This window comes from Pempheris klunzingeri, chromosome 22 (genome assembly GCF_042242105.1).
Source record: "Pempheris klunzingeri isolate RE-2024b chromosome 22, fPemKlu1.hap1, whole genome shotgun sequence".
NCBI classification, from domain to species: Eukaryota; Metazoa; Chordata; class Actinopteri; order Acropomatiformes; family Pempheridae; genus Pempheris; species Pempheris klunzingeri.
The window spans coordinates 11,267,258-11,280,217 of record NC_092033.1 but is presented as its reverse complement, the minus strand read 5'-3'; the positions used below and the strand labels follow the sequence as shown (position 1 = coordinate 11,280,217).

The following is a 12,960-nucleotide window of genomic DNA, read 5'->3' as shown; positions in this document are numbered from 1 at the left end:
TTAATTTGTTTAAATACAGGCCGATTATAGCCTGTGGATGTTTGCTTTAATTTTACACTATCGCAAACACCATTCAAGTCAAACAGGATCTGTTGGGGTTTGGCTGTCATAAATGATCAAGGATGAAGGCGTCCCACCTCTTCTGCCACATGACCTGACCTGTGTCCTTCAGATAAGCTGGCAGGGAGCTGTACCTGCAGGAAGAAGATATTTCTAATGATTAAGGTACTGAACTTTGATATGATCTTAGAAGAATGAAATATTATTGGAAAGGTTAATGGCAGGCTTTTTTAACGTGGCCTTGTTTGACTAAAAATATCCAAGTTTTACGTCATAAACTATGAATCAACCGTTGTCAAAGTCTACTTCCAAACTTCAGGGCAACAGTGCCAATGACATGACAATGTCATTGCATCAGATTTTGGCTACACAGGATATCAATTAATTCACTCTTTAATGTGTTAATTTGAAAAATATGGAATATCACCAGACTTATCTTAAAACCGATGGCTGACAGAAAATTAGACAATCAGTCTAAAATGTCTGCCAATTAACATACAAAAACAAACAACAGTATTGTCATTTAAATCATAGCTAGGCTGTTTTGCTTCAAACACTGAATTAGTATAAAGGAGAAATAAAATCAACTGATTCTCACCTGATGGAGTTAGCGGCAAGCTCTTTCAGAGTGCCCAGGTTTGCTTTCAGGCCTCCAATGCCAACAAAGGCTTGATAGAAGTCATAGGAGAGGCCAGTGGTGCCGAACAGAGACGGATCATCAGAGCTGATCACCATCGGATGGCCCTCGGACATCAGCACAGCAGCAGGGTGGTTCCGAAGGTCCGATACCAGCTTCAGCACCTGGCGTTCAGAGGGCAAACACACCCAAGTACTTTATACAGGTGCATCTCAAAAAATTTGAATATCATGAAAAAGTTAATTCATTTCTGTAATTCAATTCAAAAAGTGAAACCCATATACTATATAGATTCATTACATACAAAATGAAATATTTCAAGCCTTTATTTGTTTTAATTGTGATGATTTTGGCTTACAACTCATAAAAACCCCAAATTCAGTATCTCAGAAAATTAGAATATTGTGAAAAAGTTCAATATTGTAGACTCACGGTGTCAACAGAAATGAATTAACTTTTTCACAATATTCTAATTTTTTGAGATGCACCTGTATATGAAGAACGGCTCCCAGACTGGGGCTTGTTTCAAAGTAGTAGCAGGCTGGACATTTTTTCTGTTGTGCAAATGTCCGTAGGTTATCTGACCTGGTTTGAGATGGGGCACAGCTCCACAGCCACATTTCTTTTCCTGGAAAGCTCTTTAGCAAGTGGATGATGTGCCAAAGCATAGCCATGGCCAATGCGTGTGGTGTTGAACAGGAGGGCGTCAAGAATGTTTTGATCTACGACTGTGCCTTCATCATCTAATAAAAATGACAGACAGTGAAATCAAAGAACACTTTAAAAGATTTCTTTTAAATTTATCAATGACGTATTTTACGCTTTTGATCCACCTACCAGTCTCCCCTGCGTGAAAGAAGTATGGCAGCGTGACGCCCATTTCAGCTGGCAGAGAAAGGGCCTCCCTGAAGTACCAAAGAGTCCTCCCACTGTCCTCTCTGCCAACCTACAAGCCATCATGTTAGCTCAAGGAAAACCAGATTAAACTCTCAAATAAAACAAATTATTTCCACTTAACAAGAGCTTATTATATTGAAATTAGCGGTTCAACTACTCACCATGTCAAATCCTGCAATAACATCTGGGAAGTCCTTTTGCAACTGAATGGCCTCTTTCACTGCTGCTTTGACCTCAGACACACCCAGAGCCCTGAAGGAAGCAGCAGCAATAATGAGCACACAGGAAGCAGTTAATAACACTAATGATGACTGAATTACATTTAGGTGAGCCAGTTCCTAGGGTGTGATCATGATCATGTTCACTTACGAAGCTCCACCAGAGCACCAGCAGATCTTATACAACTGGTTTCAAATGTTTATTAACTTGGTGGAATGTCCCTTTTAATAACTCTATAGCTATTTTCATCTCCAGCAAACTAAATGGTTAAGGGATGTCATAATATATTGTACACATAACTAGCTATAATTTTTTCAAAGTGGGACATAGTTACAGTTAAATTTGAGCTTCAAAATCATAGCACATCGTCTCCACTTTGGTTAACTTGTATGGATTTTCTCTTCAAGTAATTCAAAAAGCAGTCACCTCACTCTGTCGCTGAACATGAAAATCTGCGTGTTACATTAACAGTTATGCAGAGGTGGAGAGTAAGCACATTTATCAAAGTGCTGTACAATTTTGAGCTACATTTTTAAATACTTTCAACTTGAGAATTACAGTTTCTACTCTATTACATTTCAGAGGGGATTATGGTACTTTTAACAACAGTCACAGTACTTTTAAGTACATTTTGCAGATAACACCAATGGATATTGGATTTTGTAACGGAGGATTGTTACACTGTTTTAGTTACACTCGTGTTAAGGCTCTGAGTGCCTCCTCCACAACTGCAATTATGGAACTTTTCTCTCTTAAACTAAGCAAATGCTGAGTAATTGTACATTAAAATCAGAGGTGATATGTCTTGCTAGAGTCATTTCCCTTAAACATCAATACATACGCTACCTGTGGACAGAAATTATGATTCGAGCCCCGAGAAAGTCTGGATGATCAGCTATAAATTTCTTTGTGACTTCTTGAAATATTTTCATAGTCCAGACCTTATCGTGAATGGTTCCATCAAGCTCGTATGTCTGAAACACATAAAAAGGTTTAGTCGTATTTTATCTATTAGTATCTCTAATATACTATACTATACTATACTATACTACTATACTTGAAATGCAGAAATGTCAGATGCTAATCATATTCCTACTGCAACTCTCAAAGAGAGAGGCTGGAGCTGGAGATCAGGTCTGAAAAAACAAGCAATCAAAAGACCTTTGAGAGGCCGCTCCTGAGTTCCAGATACATGACGTTGTCTTGTTGAAGCTCCCCTAAGCCCTTGTAGAAGTAGTCCCTCAGCACAGGGGCATGTGTGATTAGCCCAGCAGCTGCGATGAAGGCTTTCTCAAACTTCTCCCAGACAACATCTTGACTTGGGTACTCCCCATCTGGATCCTCAGTGAACAGTGTGAGGTGCTGCATTAAACTGAAAAACATCCAAAACACAAACATTCAGGGTTATGTTCTCTCATTCTCTCTTAACTCGAAGTGTGGATGGGAAAGTGATATTGTACTCAACCTGTTATCAAAGCCTGTAGGGTCTCCTAGTTTGGCTCTGAAGGTCTCGAGCAGCTGCCAGTAAAAGCAGTCCCATCGTGGGAAGGGCTGACGGTCAGAGAACAAGAAGCGGACCGAGTTGTCCCACGTGAAGCAGATGTAGCAGTGAGGCCTGTAGGTGACGTTTTTCACCAGCCATTCAACACTGACCAGAGACGAGCTGTGGATGTGGAGGGCTGCGCCTGTCACCAAAAACAGCACGATAAAACCTCAGAGTTTGTCTGGTGTCATGAACCTTGACAGTAACGTAAAATTAAGAACTCCTATCTGGGTGCTTTTTAGTCTTTTTATGTTATTGATGTTGATTCATGTCTTTTTGAAGTCACTGTGTAACTTAGTAGTTTCGTGTCTCTGTCGTCATTTTTCGTTCTGTGTAGTCACACCTGTTATTAGGTATAACTTTGTAATCATTTTCTCTCTTTGTAGTAATTTTGCCCGTCATTGTATATTTTATGTCTTTGTTGTTATTTTTCTCATCTTTGCAGGCATCTCTCTCAGTAACATATCGCAGATGAAGCAGAGCTCCCAGGTGCTCATGTTGGTTCAGAAACAGTATTCAGTGTCACACTGGTGATGAAGGGAGACAGTGTGACTCCAAAAGTGCTGATGCTACAGCACGATACACAAAAGATAATAGGAAACCGTCAAAGAAAGCGTAAGATGCAAGTTGTATTTTCTTAAAGCGAAGTTGTTCTGTTGCCCAAATATGTTGCTATTAATGATATATTAATATATACTGTTTATAACTATACATATTATATATAATTTAGTAATGTTACTATATTTTTTAATGATGTTACTGAAGCTTCAGTATGCTGCGCAGCTATAAAATGAAAAAACATCATGAAGAAAAAATATTGGATTGGATTTGTCTGGTGCCTCGTGAGTCTGTGCCTGGTAAGTGTTTTTCATCCATCCTCTGACCTTTAGGCATCTTCTGCAGCAGTTTGAAGATTGAACTCTTCTGGATGAGGGGCTTTGCCTTGAAGAAGTGGATCGCTGGGGGAAACTGTGCAGCAGACATCTCTTTCTCCTTTAATTGATGGAGGTAAGCGTCCAACTTCTGCTCTGCCGCTGTCAGCACCATTCTGCCTCCCGTCTGTCTGGAAGCCTCCTGACGCATCAGTAGGTCCCTCTGAGCAGGGTCAGGCATCCCATCAGTCACTCTTACAAACCACAGGAGGGACACATAAGTGACCACAGCCTGGTAGATTGAGATCACCATGTCCTTATGTGCCACAGGAGGGCGCTAGATCATGATCAAACCTTCCGCAAGAGCAGGATTGCTGTATTTGGTGCTGTAAAGAAATAAGTTTCTCTGCGTGAGACAAACTAATGGCATCAAAGTTGTTCAACCCCAGCAAAGAGGTTAATGCAGTTTTTGTGGTGTACTGGGTAAATAAATTTGAGTTTCAGGGTCATCAACATGATAACATGCTGCCCAGTTTGCATTACGTTGCTGACAGAGCCCATTCACTAGCCTGACCATGGCTGCTTTGCCTTTCGGAATCAAAATTAGCAAAGAGAAAAGTGGAAGAAAGTGACAAACAACCCTCAGATTGTTAACAGAGGCTAGACAAGGAAGGAAAAAATTACAAAGGCAAATCTAGATACTTTAAAACACAAATACTTACAACTTAGAAGGAGCTCCTGGCTTCCTGCGTCTCAGCTCAGCCGTCTCTCTAAAAGGCACAGCTTGTTTTCCACAAGAAACTCCACAATCAGTCTAGCATGTCAGCAAAATACTCTGAGCAACTAGATAATTGGGGCATTTTTGTCTGACAAATACCATGTGATAAACTAATGAACTAAAGCATGAATGGCCACTGTTGCAAAATAAATGCCCAAACTGACATTAAACTCAAGTCAAGAAGAGCAGAAGAGAGATACTAATGATTTATATTTTATTAGGTTTTACATTTCCACAATAAAACATTTTCAGTTTGAGACAATCAAAAAAAAAGAAGAACAAAAACAGAACAACCACACATACGTATAATTTAATCTGGAAACTTCATATACATACAGTGCACCCTCTGGAATGATAGCCCCCCCCTCCACTTGTTTAATTCATGACAGTATAGGAACATCAATAAATTAACTCTGTAAGGTCATGTACAGTCTCCAGTTTTGTTTCTAAGATGCTATTTTTTTCCTCTGTGATTGGTTGGAGCGGACACCCATTAGCAACACAATGCCCCATGCAACTTATAATGTGGGGAGGAGGTTAATGAAACTAGGAAAAGTGTGACACAGACGCTGTGCTTGTCATGTCAACTGATCCAATTAGAGGACAACCTGTTAAACATCCAGCCAATCAGCCGCTATCGTCACCCCTGACCAATCAGTGTAAACTTAGGCCCTCAGAGAGGAAGCAGCGGAGTAAACCGGTCATTACAACTGTGCAGTACCGCCAACGCACATCTGTAATGTTGAGCTGCAGCGTCTATCATGTCCCTTAATGCACAGAAAAATACAGCAATACATCACACAACAGCAAGTCTCTTTTGCATCTGAAATTCGTTTCACAGACAGAGGAATGACGTCTTTCATACGACAAAAATAAAAAATAAAAAGGAGAGTTTTTCTCTAATACAGCGGAGCTACTCAGTCCATAAACTTGCGGTTCGGGTTGGCACCGAAGAGAGCCACTCGGATTTCGGGCATCATCTGCAAACACAGAGACACATGTTTATGAGTAAGGCTGCTGATCACGAAAATTGTAAAAAATGTACCAAATAATAAATAAATAAATTCCCTAAAACCTGATGAGACATATAAAAATTGTTTCTTTTATATGACCAAAAGTCCAAAATCAAAAGATGCACATCTGGGAAGCTGGAGCTTGGGAAGGTTTGTAATTTTTTGACTGAAAAACAACTAAAACAATTAATCGATTATCAAAATAGCTGCTGATTTTTCTCTCAATTACTTAATCAATTGTTTGTTTCAGCTGTAACTATAAGTACAAAACTGCAGAGATATGAAGTCAATCAATCAAACATCTAGCAGGAAACTAGACTGTTCCTGAGACTAACATCATAAAACAGACAACACAAAATATGACAATATGGTAAAGAAATACATAATAATAAAATTGCTGATAAGAATCATATCTAATATCTATCTAATATTCTAATATATCCTAAAACAACCTGAAGTGGAGCCTAACATGAGTGCTACACGAATCTCAAATTGTCAAATCCAAGTTTAACAACTGCACTCCTCATTCAAAAAAATAATTTGATTTTAGACCAACAATATTTTGTTAATCTGAAAGCAACTTATTCATTTGAGAGCGTCAAAAAAAAAAACCTTTTGTAATTTACAAAAAAGTAAAATCAAGCAAAAAAACAATGTCACAAGATCAGACTTGAATAAAAAGTGAAAGTAAAATTCTTCAATAAATGAGAGAAGTCCATCCAAATCCTGATCTTCTCTTTTAATTTCTATAGACGAACAGCACAGTAATGTGATTACTGATGTTTCTATTTTGTTTGCAGTCCCCTTGACTGTATAAAGTCTTTGAATTTTCGTGTACCAGGTTGGTACTTTCTATTTCTTAATGTCTTACTTCCTTATTTTGTATGTACGTATGTATGTATGTATGTATGGGATATGTGTACATTCACAAAAAGGAGTGAACATAAATGACACAAATTGTTTCAATTTGCTTTGTTCTCTCAATAAATCAATATAATTGTCAATAAGATATATTGTGGGACAAAAAAGCAGCGAAGAAATCATAAGACAATTTTTAAAAGGTAGAAAAAAAAACCAAAAACAAACCATGTGGCCACTTAATGTGTCACATGAAGCTCCTCACATGGAAAATTATGGGTAATATGCAAACGTCACTAATCTTATTTCTGTTATATTATCTAATTAAATTTATTAATGACCACAGTCCTCATTAAAGGCCAAACTCTTTTGTCTTTGACTTTTAAAAGGAGCATGAACGGCAACACAGTGACTCAACACGTGCGAACAGCAAGACCTTTAAAACATGAGATGAGATAAAGGAGAGATGAAAAATACATAAATAAATTAACATTAAAATAACATTGGAAGGAGCATTGATGATGCGTATTTCTACAGCGTCTGGTCTAAAGGATGAATCAGTGGCTGATCATATGAGCCCTTTCTACTTCTCACCTGCTGAGCCATGAGGTCCAGTCTGCTCTCCAGGGTGTTGGACACCTTGATCTTCCCGTCACCGTTATAGATCTCAACACCTCCAGAGCTGAGGGAAGGCAAGAAGGAAGAGAAGTCACACTGGGGAAAATACTCAAACTGAACTTGGTGAAAGTTGATTTATGTTTCAGATGTGATGCAGCCTACACGTCAGGGGAGATGAAGTTGTCCTGGTCGATGCGAACCTCCAGGTTGGTTTTCACAGCTGCTTTATAAATGGCGATATTCCTCTGGATGGAAGCCTGAAAGACCCACAGGACAGGAGTTACCTCACTGGATTCAGTCAAAAATAAGAGTAAAATGATAAAAAATTGTATTTGTCCTGAGGGCTCTCTCACATGCAACAAATAGGAATGCACTTCCACGTCTTATTACACAAGTGCATAGATTTTGAAATGCCGCTTCGTAGCGTCTACCAAAAGGATACATATTAAGGTATATTTAAACATGTACTCGCTAATTGACTCACCTGTACCAACTGAAAGTCCTGTTTACGGCAGCGAATGGTCACTTTGGACTCCAGCAGCTGGTAGAATCCCTGATATGGAAGACAATGAAAAGGTTAGCAATGATATCAACACAGGCTCCTCATACACACATACACTTAGCTGCCAGTTTATTAGGTACAACTAGCTAAAAATAACACAACAGTGGCTCAGAGTATAAACTCACTTGTAAGATCAGCCCGTCCATCAGAGCTGGATACCTGGCTGGGTCTTTTGCCACATTAGCAAGCCGCTGGCGGGCCTCATTCAGCATTTCCTGAGAGCACAAATGTACATGTGGTTACTTTCTTCTTTTTTCTTTTTTTTTCTAAACACAGAAGACGGTTTTATTTACATAATCCATGTCTCTTATGTACACAAAATATGACAGTGTGATGACAGCATAATGTACAGTGGCTTACCGCGATCATGTCATCCCGGGCCTTCAGCACCTTCAGTCGAGCCTGGTTCATCAGGTTTGACATTTGACTGTTAAGTAGACAAATGACACACACATTGGATCTGTTTATATTCCTAAGTGGGACTATGTTTGTTCCTACGGAAACACTGGAGACTGTTTGGGGCAAGTCACAAAAGAGACATTGTAGGGCGAAGCGGCTAAATAAAATTACGGAAAGTCTGTGTCGCACATACAGATATTTGTTTGTTCTTAAAAAGGCCCGATTGAGGAAAGGAGGGCTCTGTGTGTCCTGTGATCTCTCGCCATGACTCACATTTTCTTCTGCTGCTCGATCTGCTTCTCTTTCTTCTCGTAGTACTCCATTATCTTCAGCCTCTGAGTCTGGACCAGACGGCCTTTCTCAATGTTGAACTCTTCCTCTGCCTGCAGGAAGAGACACAGTTCACTCAGCGACAGTCCTAACATTGTTTTTGTGATCTGCACCTACTATAATTAATAAAGTTTACATTGTGATATAACACACATGATTTTCATTACATTTCCTGGTAGAATTGATATGAAAACTGATTGAAATGCTGTGATTAAATGTCAAAATCTTAAACTCCTTAACATTTTAATCTATAAATATGGCACAAAACTTCCTCCACAAAGCTAAATTCACAAATAACTGGGGCTTCAGCTGTGGGTTATTTTCATTCTGTTAGTCTGTGGAAAAATCCATTTATCAATCAGTTGCGTAATAAAATAATAATAAATGCCCAAATACAACAATTAAAACCCAAAGATATTCCATTTATAATGCTGTAAAACAGAGGAATAAAACAAATCAGTCTACTAATCTAATAATTAAACCATTATTTAAGCACTACAGAGCAAATAAAGCTACATCCCAGAAAAGTTCAACAAATCCTGAGAGGAGAATTTTGGCTCCGTGTTTGGTTTCATTCAAAACAATTACAGGTTTATAACCATAATCTTTATCTATTGATCACTTTGCAACATTTTGGTTGAAATAGAAAATTAAAAAAAAAAATAACTTATGAAAATCCAATTTGAATTATAATCAAATGAATTAGCTTCTATAATAAAATGGACAAAAACTGTTACTACAGTGTACGATGAAAGAATAAAAATCCTTATGTGCTGTAACAAAGAGTTCATGTTCTTTCAAGACTCGAGATTCAAAATGTTTATCGTTGCTCTGGTTGTACTAGTGCACGTGTGCGAAATTGTTCGACTGGGAGCTCTGTTACAGAAAGATGCATATAAAGCAAAAGATATATATATATTTGAATAAAATAAAGATATTGAGATCTGTATATAGAGCAAATAAATATAAAAACAGAATATGACGTAATGAGGTATGGTGGCAGCAAGAGGCATAAATGCAATGATGATATGTACATGTATATCCTATAAATATAAAAAATATAAAACCAGCCAGTGGACAAATATTACATGGATGAGTCTTACATTTTTCTCAAGGACATAAAAACACAGTCAGTCAGTATTGTTGAAGCCAAAGACATTCCCCGTCCACTAAACCCCACCTGCACTGATTGGTTAAGGAAAATCACTGTGCTTTTAGTGCTCCAGTGGTGAGTTTCACACAATGTAAGCCAATGATGGCAAAGACTACTTTTTACTGTGTAATCGGTGTGTTTAGCATGTGTGAACTGTCTGATGTTGTACTTGTATGTGTGTTTGTCTGTGCTCATAATGTTCATGTTTCTGCCTGGTTTGAATGCAGTGGCACTAAAGGAATGAACGAATGCCGACACTTCACTTCCTGATCTGATGGGGGCACCACAATCAACTTCAAAATAAAAGGCCATATTTGCTACATCACAGACCTGATTTTGATAAAAGTCAGTTTATGAGGGTGTCCTCGTTGCCACGGGGTTTGAGCCTCTGACCATGAAGTGCAATATCCCTGGTTTGAGTCCAGCTTTATACTTTTGTTGCACATCTTTTCCCTTTTATCCTTCTCCTTTCATTTCCTGTCATCTCTCTACTGATGATTCACAAATAAAAGGCATACAATATCCTAAATCTACTAAAAAAGGGACGAGTTAATCAACCATTATCTACAGCACTATCTACAGTATTATCTACAGTGTGACCCTCAGTGGCTGAATGAAACTAAAGGCATTTACTTAAGTACAAGTTTGAGCTATTTGTGCTCCAGTAGTTGGTTTTTAAATCCACTTTATTCTTCTACTCCACTATATCTCAGAGGGAAATATTACTATAACTTAACTCCACTGCATTTCTGACAGCTTTAGTTACTTTTCAGGTTAGACATTCTAACACCCTTACTGCACAGTAAAAACCAAGCATTTTCTAAATTTGGAGCTTTTGAATTTGAATGTTTGTGATAAAACGTGGGGTGAAAAAACACACTGTTACTGTTTTTAGGAACTCAGAAAAAGTTGATTTTCAGATGATTTTATAGACCACGATGCACTGCTGTAGATTAAACTACCCAATAGTATATAAAGTAGTTAATTATTTGATCTAATTAAATTGATTTCATTAAATGATCTCAACCATAAACTCTGACAGCAGCAAAATGCAGCACACACATGAATGCAGCTGTAATATTAATCCAGACACATCAGACATAACAGTGAAACACTGACAGGGACCATTTCAGTACTTTTACTTTTAATACTTTGAGTAGATTCGGCTGATGCTAAATTTGACTTAAGTGAGGTTTTGAATGCAGGATTGTTACTTGTAGTGGAATATTTGACAGTGAGGTCTTAGTGCTTGTAATACATCTGAATAGTTCTTCCACCACTGGTGATTTTACTGCAATATGTTTGTGCGTTCGTACCTTTGCATCAATCTCTTCTGCCTTCTCGTTGGCCTCCTGTTCAATGAAGGCCATCATGTGCTTGATCTGCAGAGAGGAAGGAGGAAACATGAGATTTAGAACTTTTTGGGTTTTTTTTTATATACACTCGGCCTCATCATGGAGCATTATTCCTTCTCCAGTATGTCTGTCTGTCTCATAATGAAACCCAGAAGTGATTCCTCACCCTGCTGTGACCTGAACCCTGCCACCAAGGTGAGGAATGTTTGTCCATTTTGCTCATAAACACTTCATACAAAAGCACAGTTGATGTCTGCAGCTCTACATCAGTGCTCTCAGAGGTTTATTTTCACAATTTGCTAAAATTCACCATTCAAGAGTCCAGACAGTCACTCCAAGTTCCTCATCAGGGCCTGGCATTGTGTGGTCATGTGTTAATCATGTGATCATCTGGAAACACGACCCACTACATCTCAGCCATAACTTCCACACACTAGCTCCACACTGGCTGCTTATTTTGGATTAATAACACTCTCATGTACAAAACCACCAGTCAGAAACTCTCAAAATAATTCATTCTAGCTTGCTTGTGTTTATTTCAGTGCTAACCTCTTGCAGCTCTCTCAATGTCATTCTCCTCCACACACACACACACGTCCAATAAATATCACAGCTATTAGAAACATTTTTAAAGAAAAAGAAACTAATTTAAATTTAGCAACATTAAAGGTCCCTCAACATCAGCTGAAGGGAGACTGCTGAATGGATTCCTTTTTTTTGAGGGCATAAACTGTTCATCACCTGCTTCTGTACGTCGGCATCGCTGAGCGCCATGGCTGCAGTTGTCAAAGATCCGCAGGGCCTGAGAGGAAAAAACAGCGAAAACACACACGATAAAAAACCACTGGTTTATAAAAGAGGCCGTCGATAACGACACGGAGGTTTAGATCCCGCGATGGAAGCGTTAAATCGATGATTATTTACCCGAAAACCGCAGAGGAGGACGTATGAATTAATCGCCGCAGTCGTGACTCGTAAAGATGTCTACGGAGGATCAGCTGATTTGCAATGTCACATGATGTTTACTTCCGGTCCAACAGCCAATCAGGTGCGAGAACAAGAGACGCGTTTATTCCACTGTAAAGATGAGGAAATGATTAGTTATGTGTCATTTTTAGGGCTTGTTCACTCATGTTATATTAATATATGCACCGATATAGATTTTAGATGGGAAAAAATTAATTTCAATGTTATCTTCTTTTGTTTCATTAACCCGTTTTTTAATCCTTTTATTCATTTCTAACCTCATTGTTTTTATTTGCTTTGGTTTTTAATTTTTCCCTCTAGATCACTTTGTAACTTTGCTAACAAAACAGCTGTACAAATGTGTGCGAGTTTTTATACTTGCGTATAAAACAAATTTTGCAATTGAAATGGCAAATAAGCTTGAAAATGAGTAAGTTTAAGTTTACATACTAAAACTCTATATTATTCTCTATTATATTTACTTCTTATTTTACTACTTAAAACACTTCTCTCAAGTATCAATTTTTTGATTTTACTTTATGAGGTCTTTAATTTTTGGCAATGCTAAAACATATTTTATTTTGCTGTTGTATTCACATAATTTTATCATGAATTTTCTGGTTCTGTTTTTTTTTTTTAAGCTAAAGCGCAGAACTCACAGAGTTAACAGAACCAAAGTGAGATGAGAGAGAGAAGGAAA

The 12,960-nt window shown here is 38.1% G+C and overlaps 2 protein-coding genes across 2 annotated transcripts; both read right to left on the bottom strand.

Annotated features, from left to right (window-relative positions):
• Window positions 1-106: 106 nt before the first annotated feature.
• ada2b (adenosine deaminase 2b) lies at window positions 107-5,030 on the bottom strand. The gene is made up of 10 exons (XM_070853466.1): window positions 4,951-5,030; window positions 4,241-4,614; window positions 3,279-3,498; window positions 2,975-3,185; window positions 2,660-2,787; window positions 1,756-1,846; window positions 1,535-1,643; window positions 1,283-1,440; window positions 659-861; window positions 107-194 (listed from the first exon to the last, which is right to left on the bottom strand). Exons 2-10 carry the CDS (start codon window positions 4,539-4,541, stop codon window positions 107-109), a joined length of 1,509 nt encoding a protein of 502 aa, XP_070709567.1. The 5' UTR covers window positions 4,542-4,614; window positions 4,951-5,030.
• Window positions 5,031-5,203: 173 nt separating this feature from the next.
• Window positions 5,204-12,309, bottom strand: atp6v1e1b (ATPase H+ transporting V1 subunit E1b). Its single transcript, XM_070853469.1, has 10 exons — window positions 12,219-12,309; window positions 12,036-12,096; window positions 11,256-11,321; window positions 8,730-8,839; window positions 8,418-8,484; window positions 8,183-8,272; window positions 7,980-8,048; window positions 7,658-7,752; window positions 7,472-7,559; window positions 5,204-5,986 (listed from the first exon to the last, which is right to left on the bottom strand). The coding sequence occupies exons 2-10, from the start codon at window positions 12,066-12,068 to the stop codon at window positions 5,924-5,926; spliced, it is 681 nt and encodes a 226-aa protein (XP_070709570.1). The 5' UTR covers window positions 12,069-12,096; window positions 12,219-12,309; the 3' UTR covers window positions 5,204-5,923.
• Between the last annotated feature and the right edge of the window lie 651 nt (window positions 12,310-12,960).

What these genes read in the sequence shown, in the direction of transcription:
- ada2b (XM_070853466.1), bottom strand. Translation starts at nt 4,541, where the DNA reads ATGGTGATCTCAATCTACCAGGCTGTGGTCACTTATGTGTCCCTCCTG. An exon ending in ATCATAATTTCTGTCCACAG is followed by an intron (nt 1,847 to 2,659) that starts GTAGCGTATGTA and finishes TGCTTCCTTCAG; the next exon opens with GGCTCTGGGTGTGTCTGAGG. An exon ending in CTTGCCGCTAACTCCATCAG is followed by an intron (nt 195 to 658) that starts GTGAGAATCAGT and finishes TTCTTCCTGCAG; the next exon opens with GTACAGCTCCCTGCCAGCTT.
- atp6v1e1b (XM_070853469.1), bottom strand. Translation starts at nt 12,068, where the DNA reads ATGGCGCTCAGCGATGCCGACGTACAGAAGCAG. An exon ending in TGGACGGGCTGATCTTACAA is followed by an intron (nt 8,049 to 8,182) that starts GTGAGTTTATAC and finishes CTTCCATATCAG; the next exon opens with GGATTCTACCAGCTGCTGGA. An exon ending in AGGACTTTCAGTTGGTACAG is followed by an intron (nt 7,753 to 7,979) that starts GTGAGTCAATTA and finishes TGGGTCTTTCAG; the next exon opens with GCTTCCATCCAGAGGAATAT.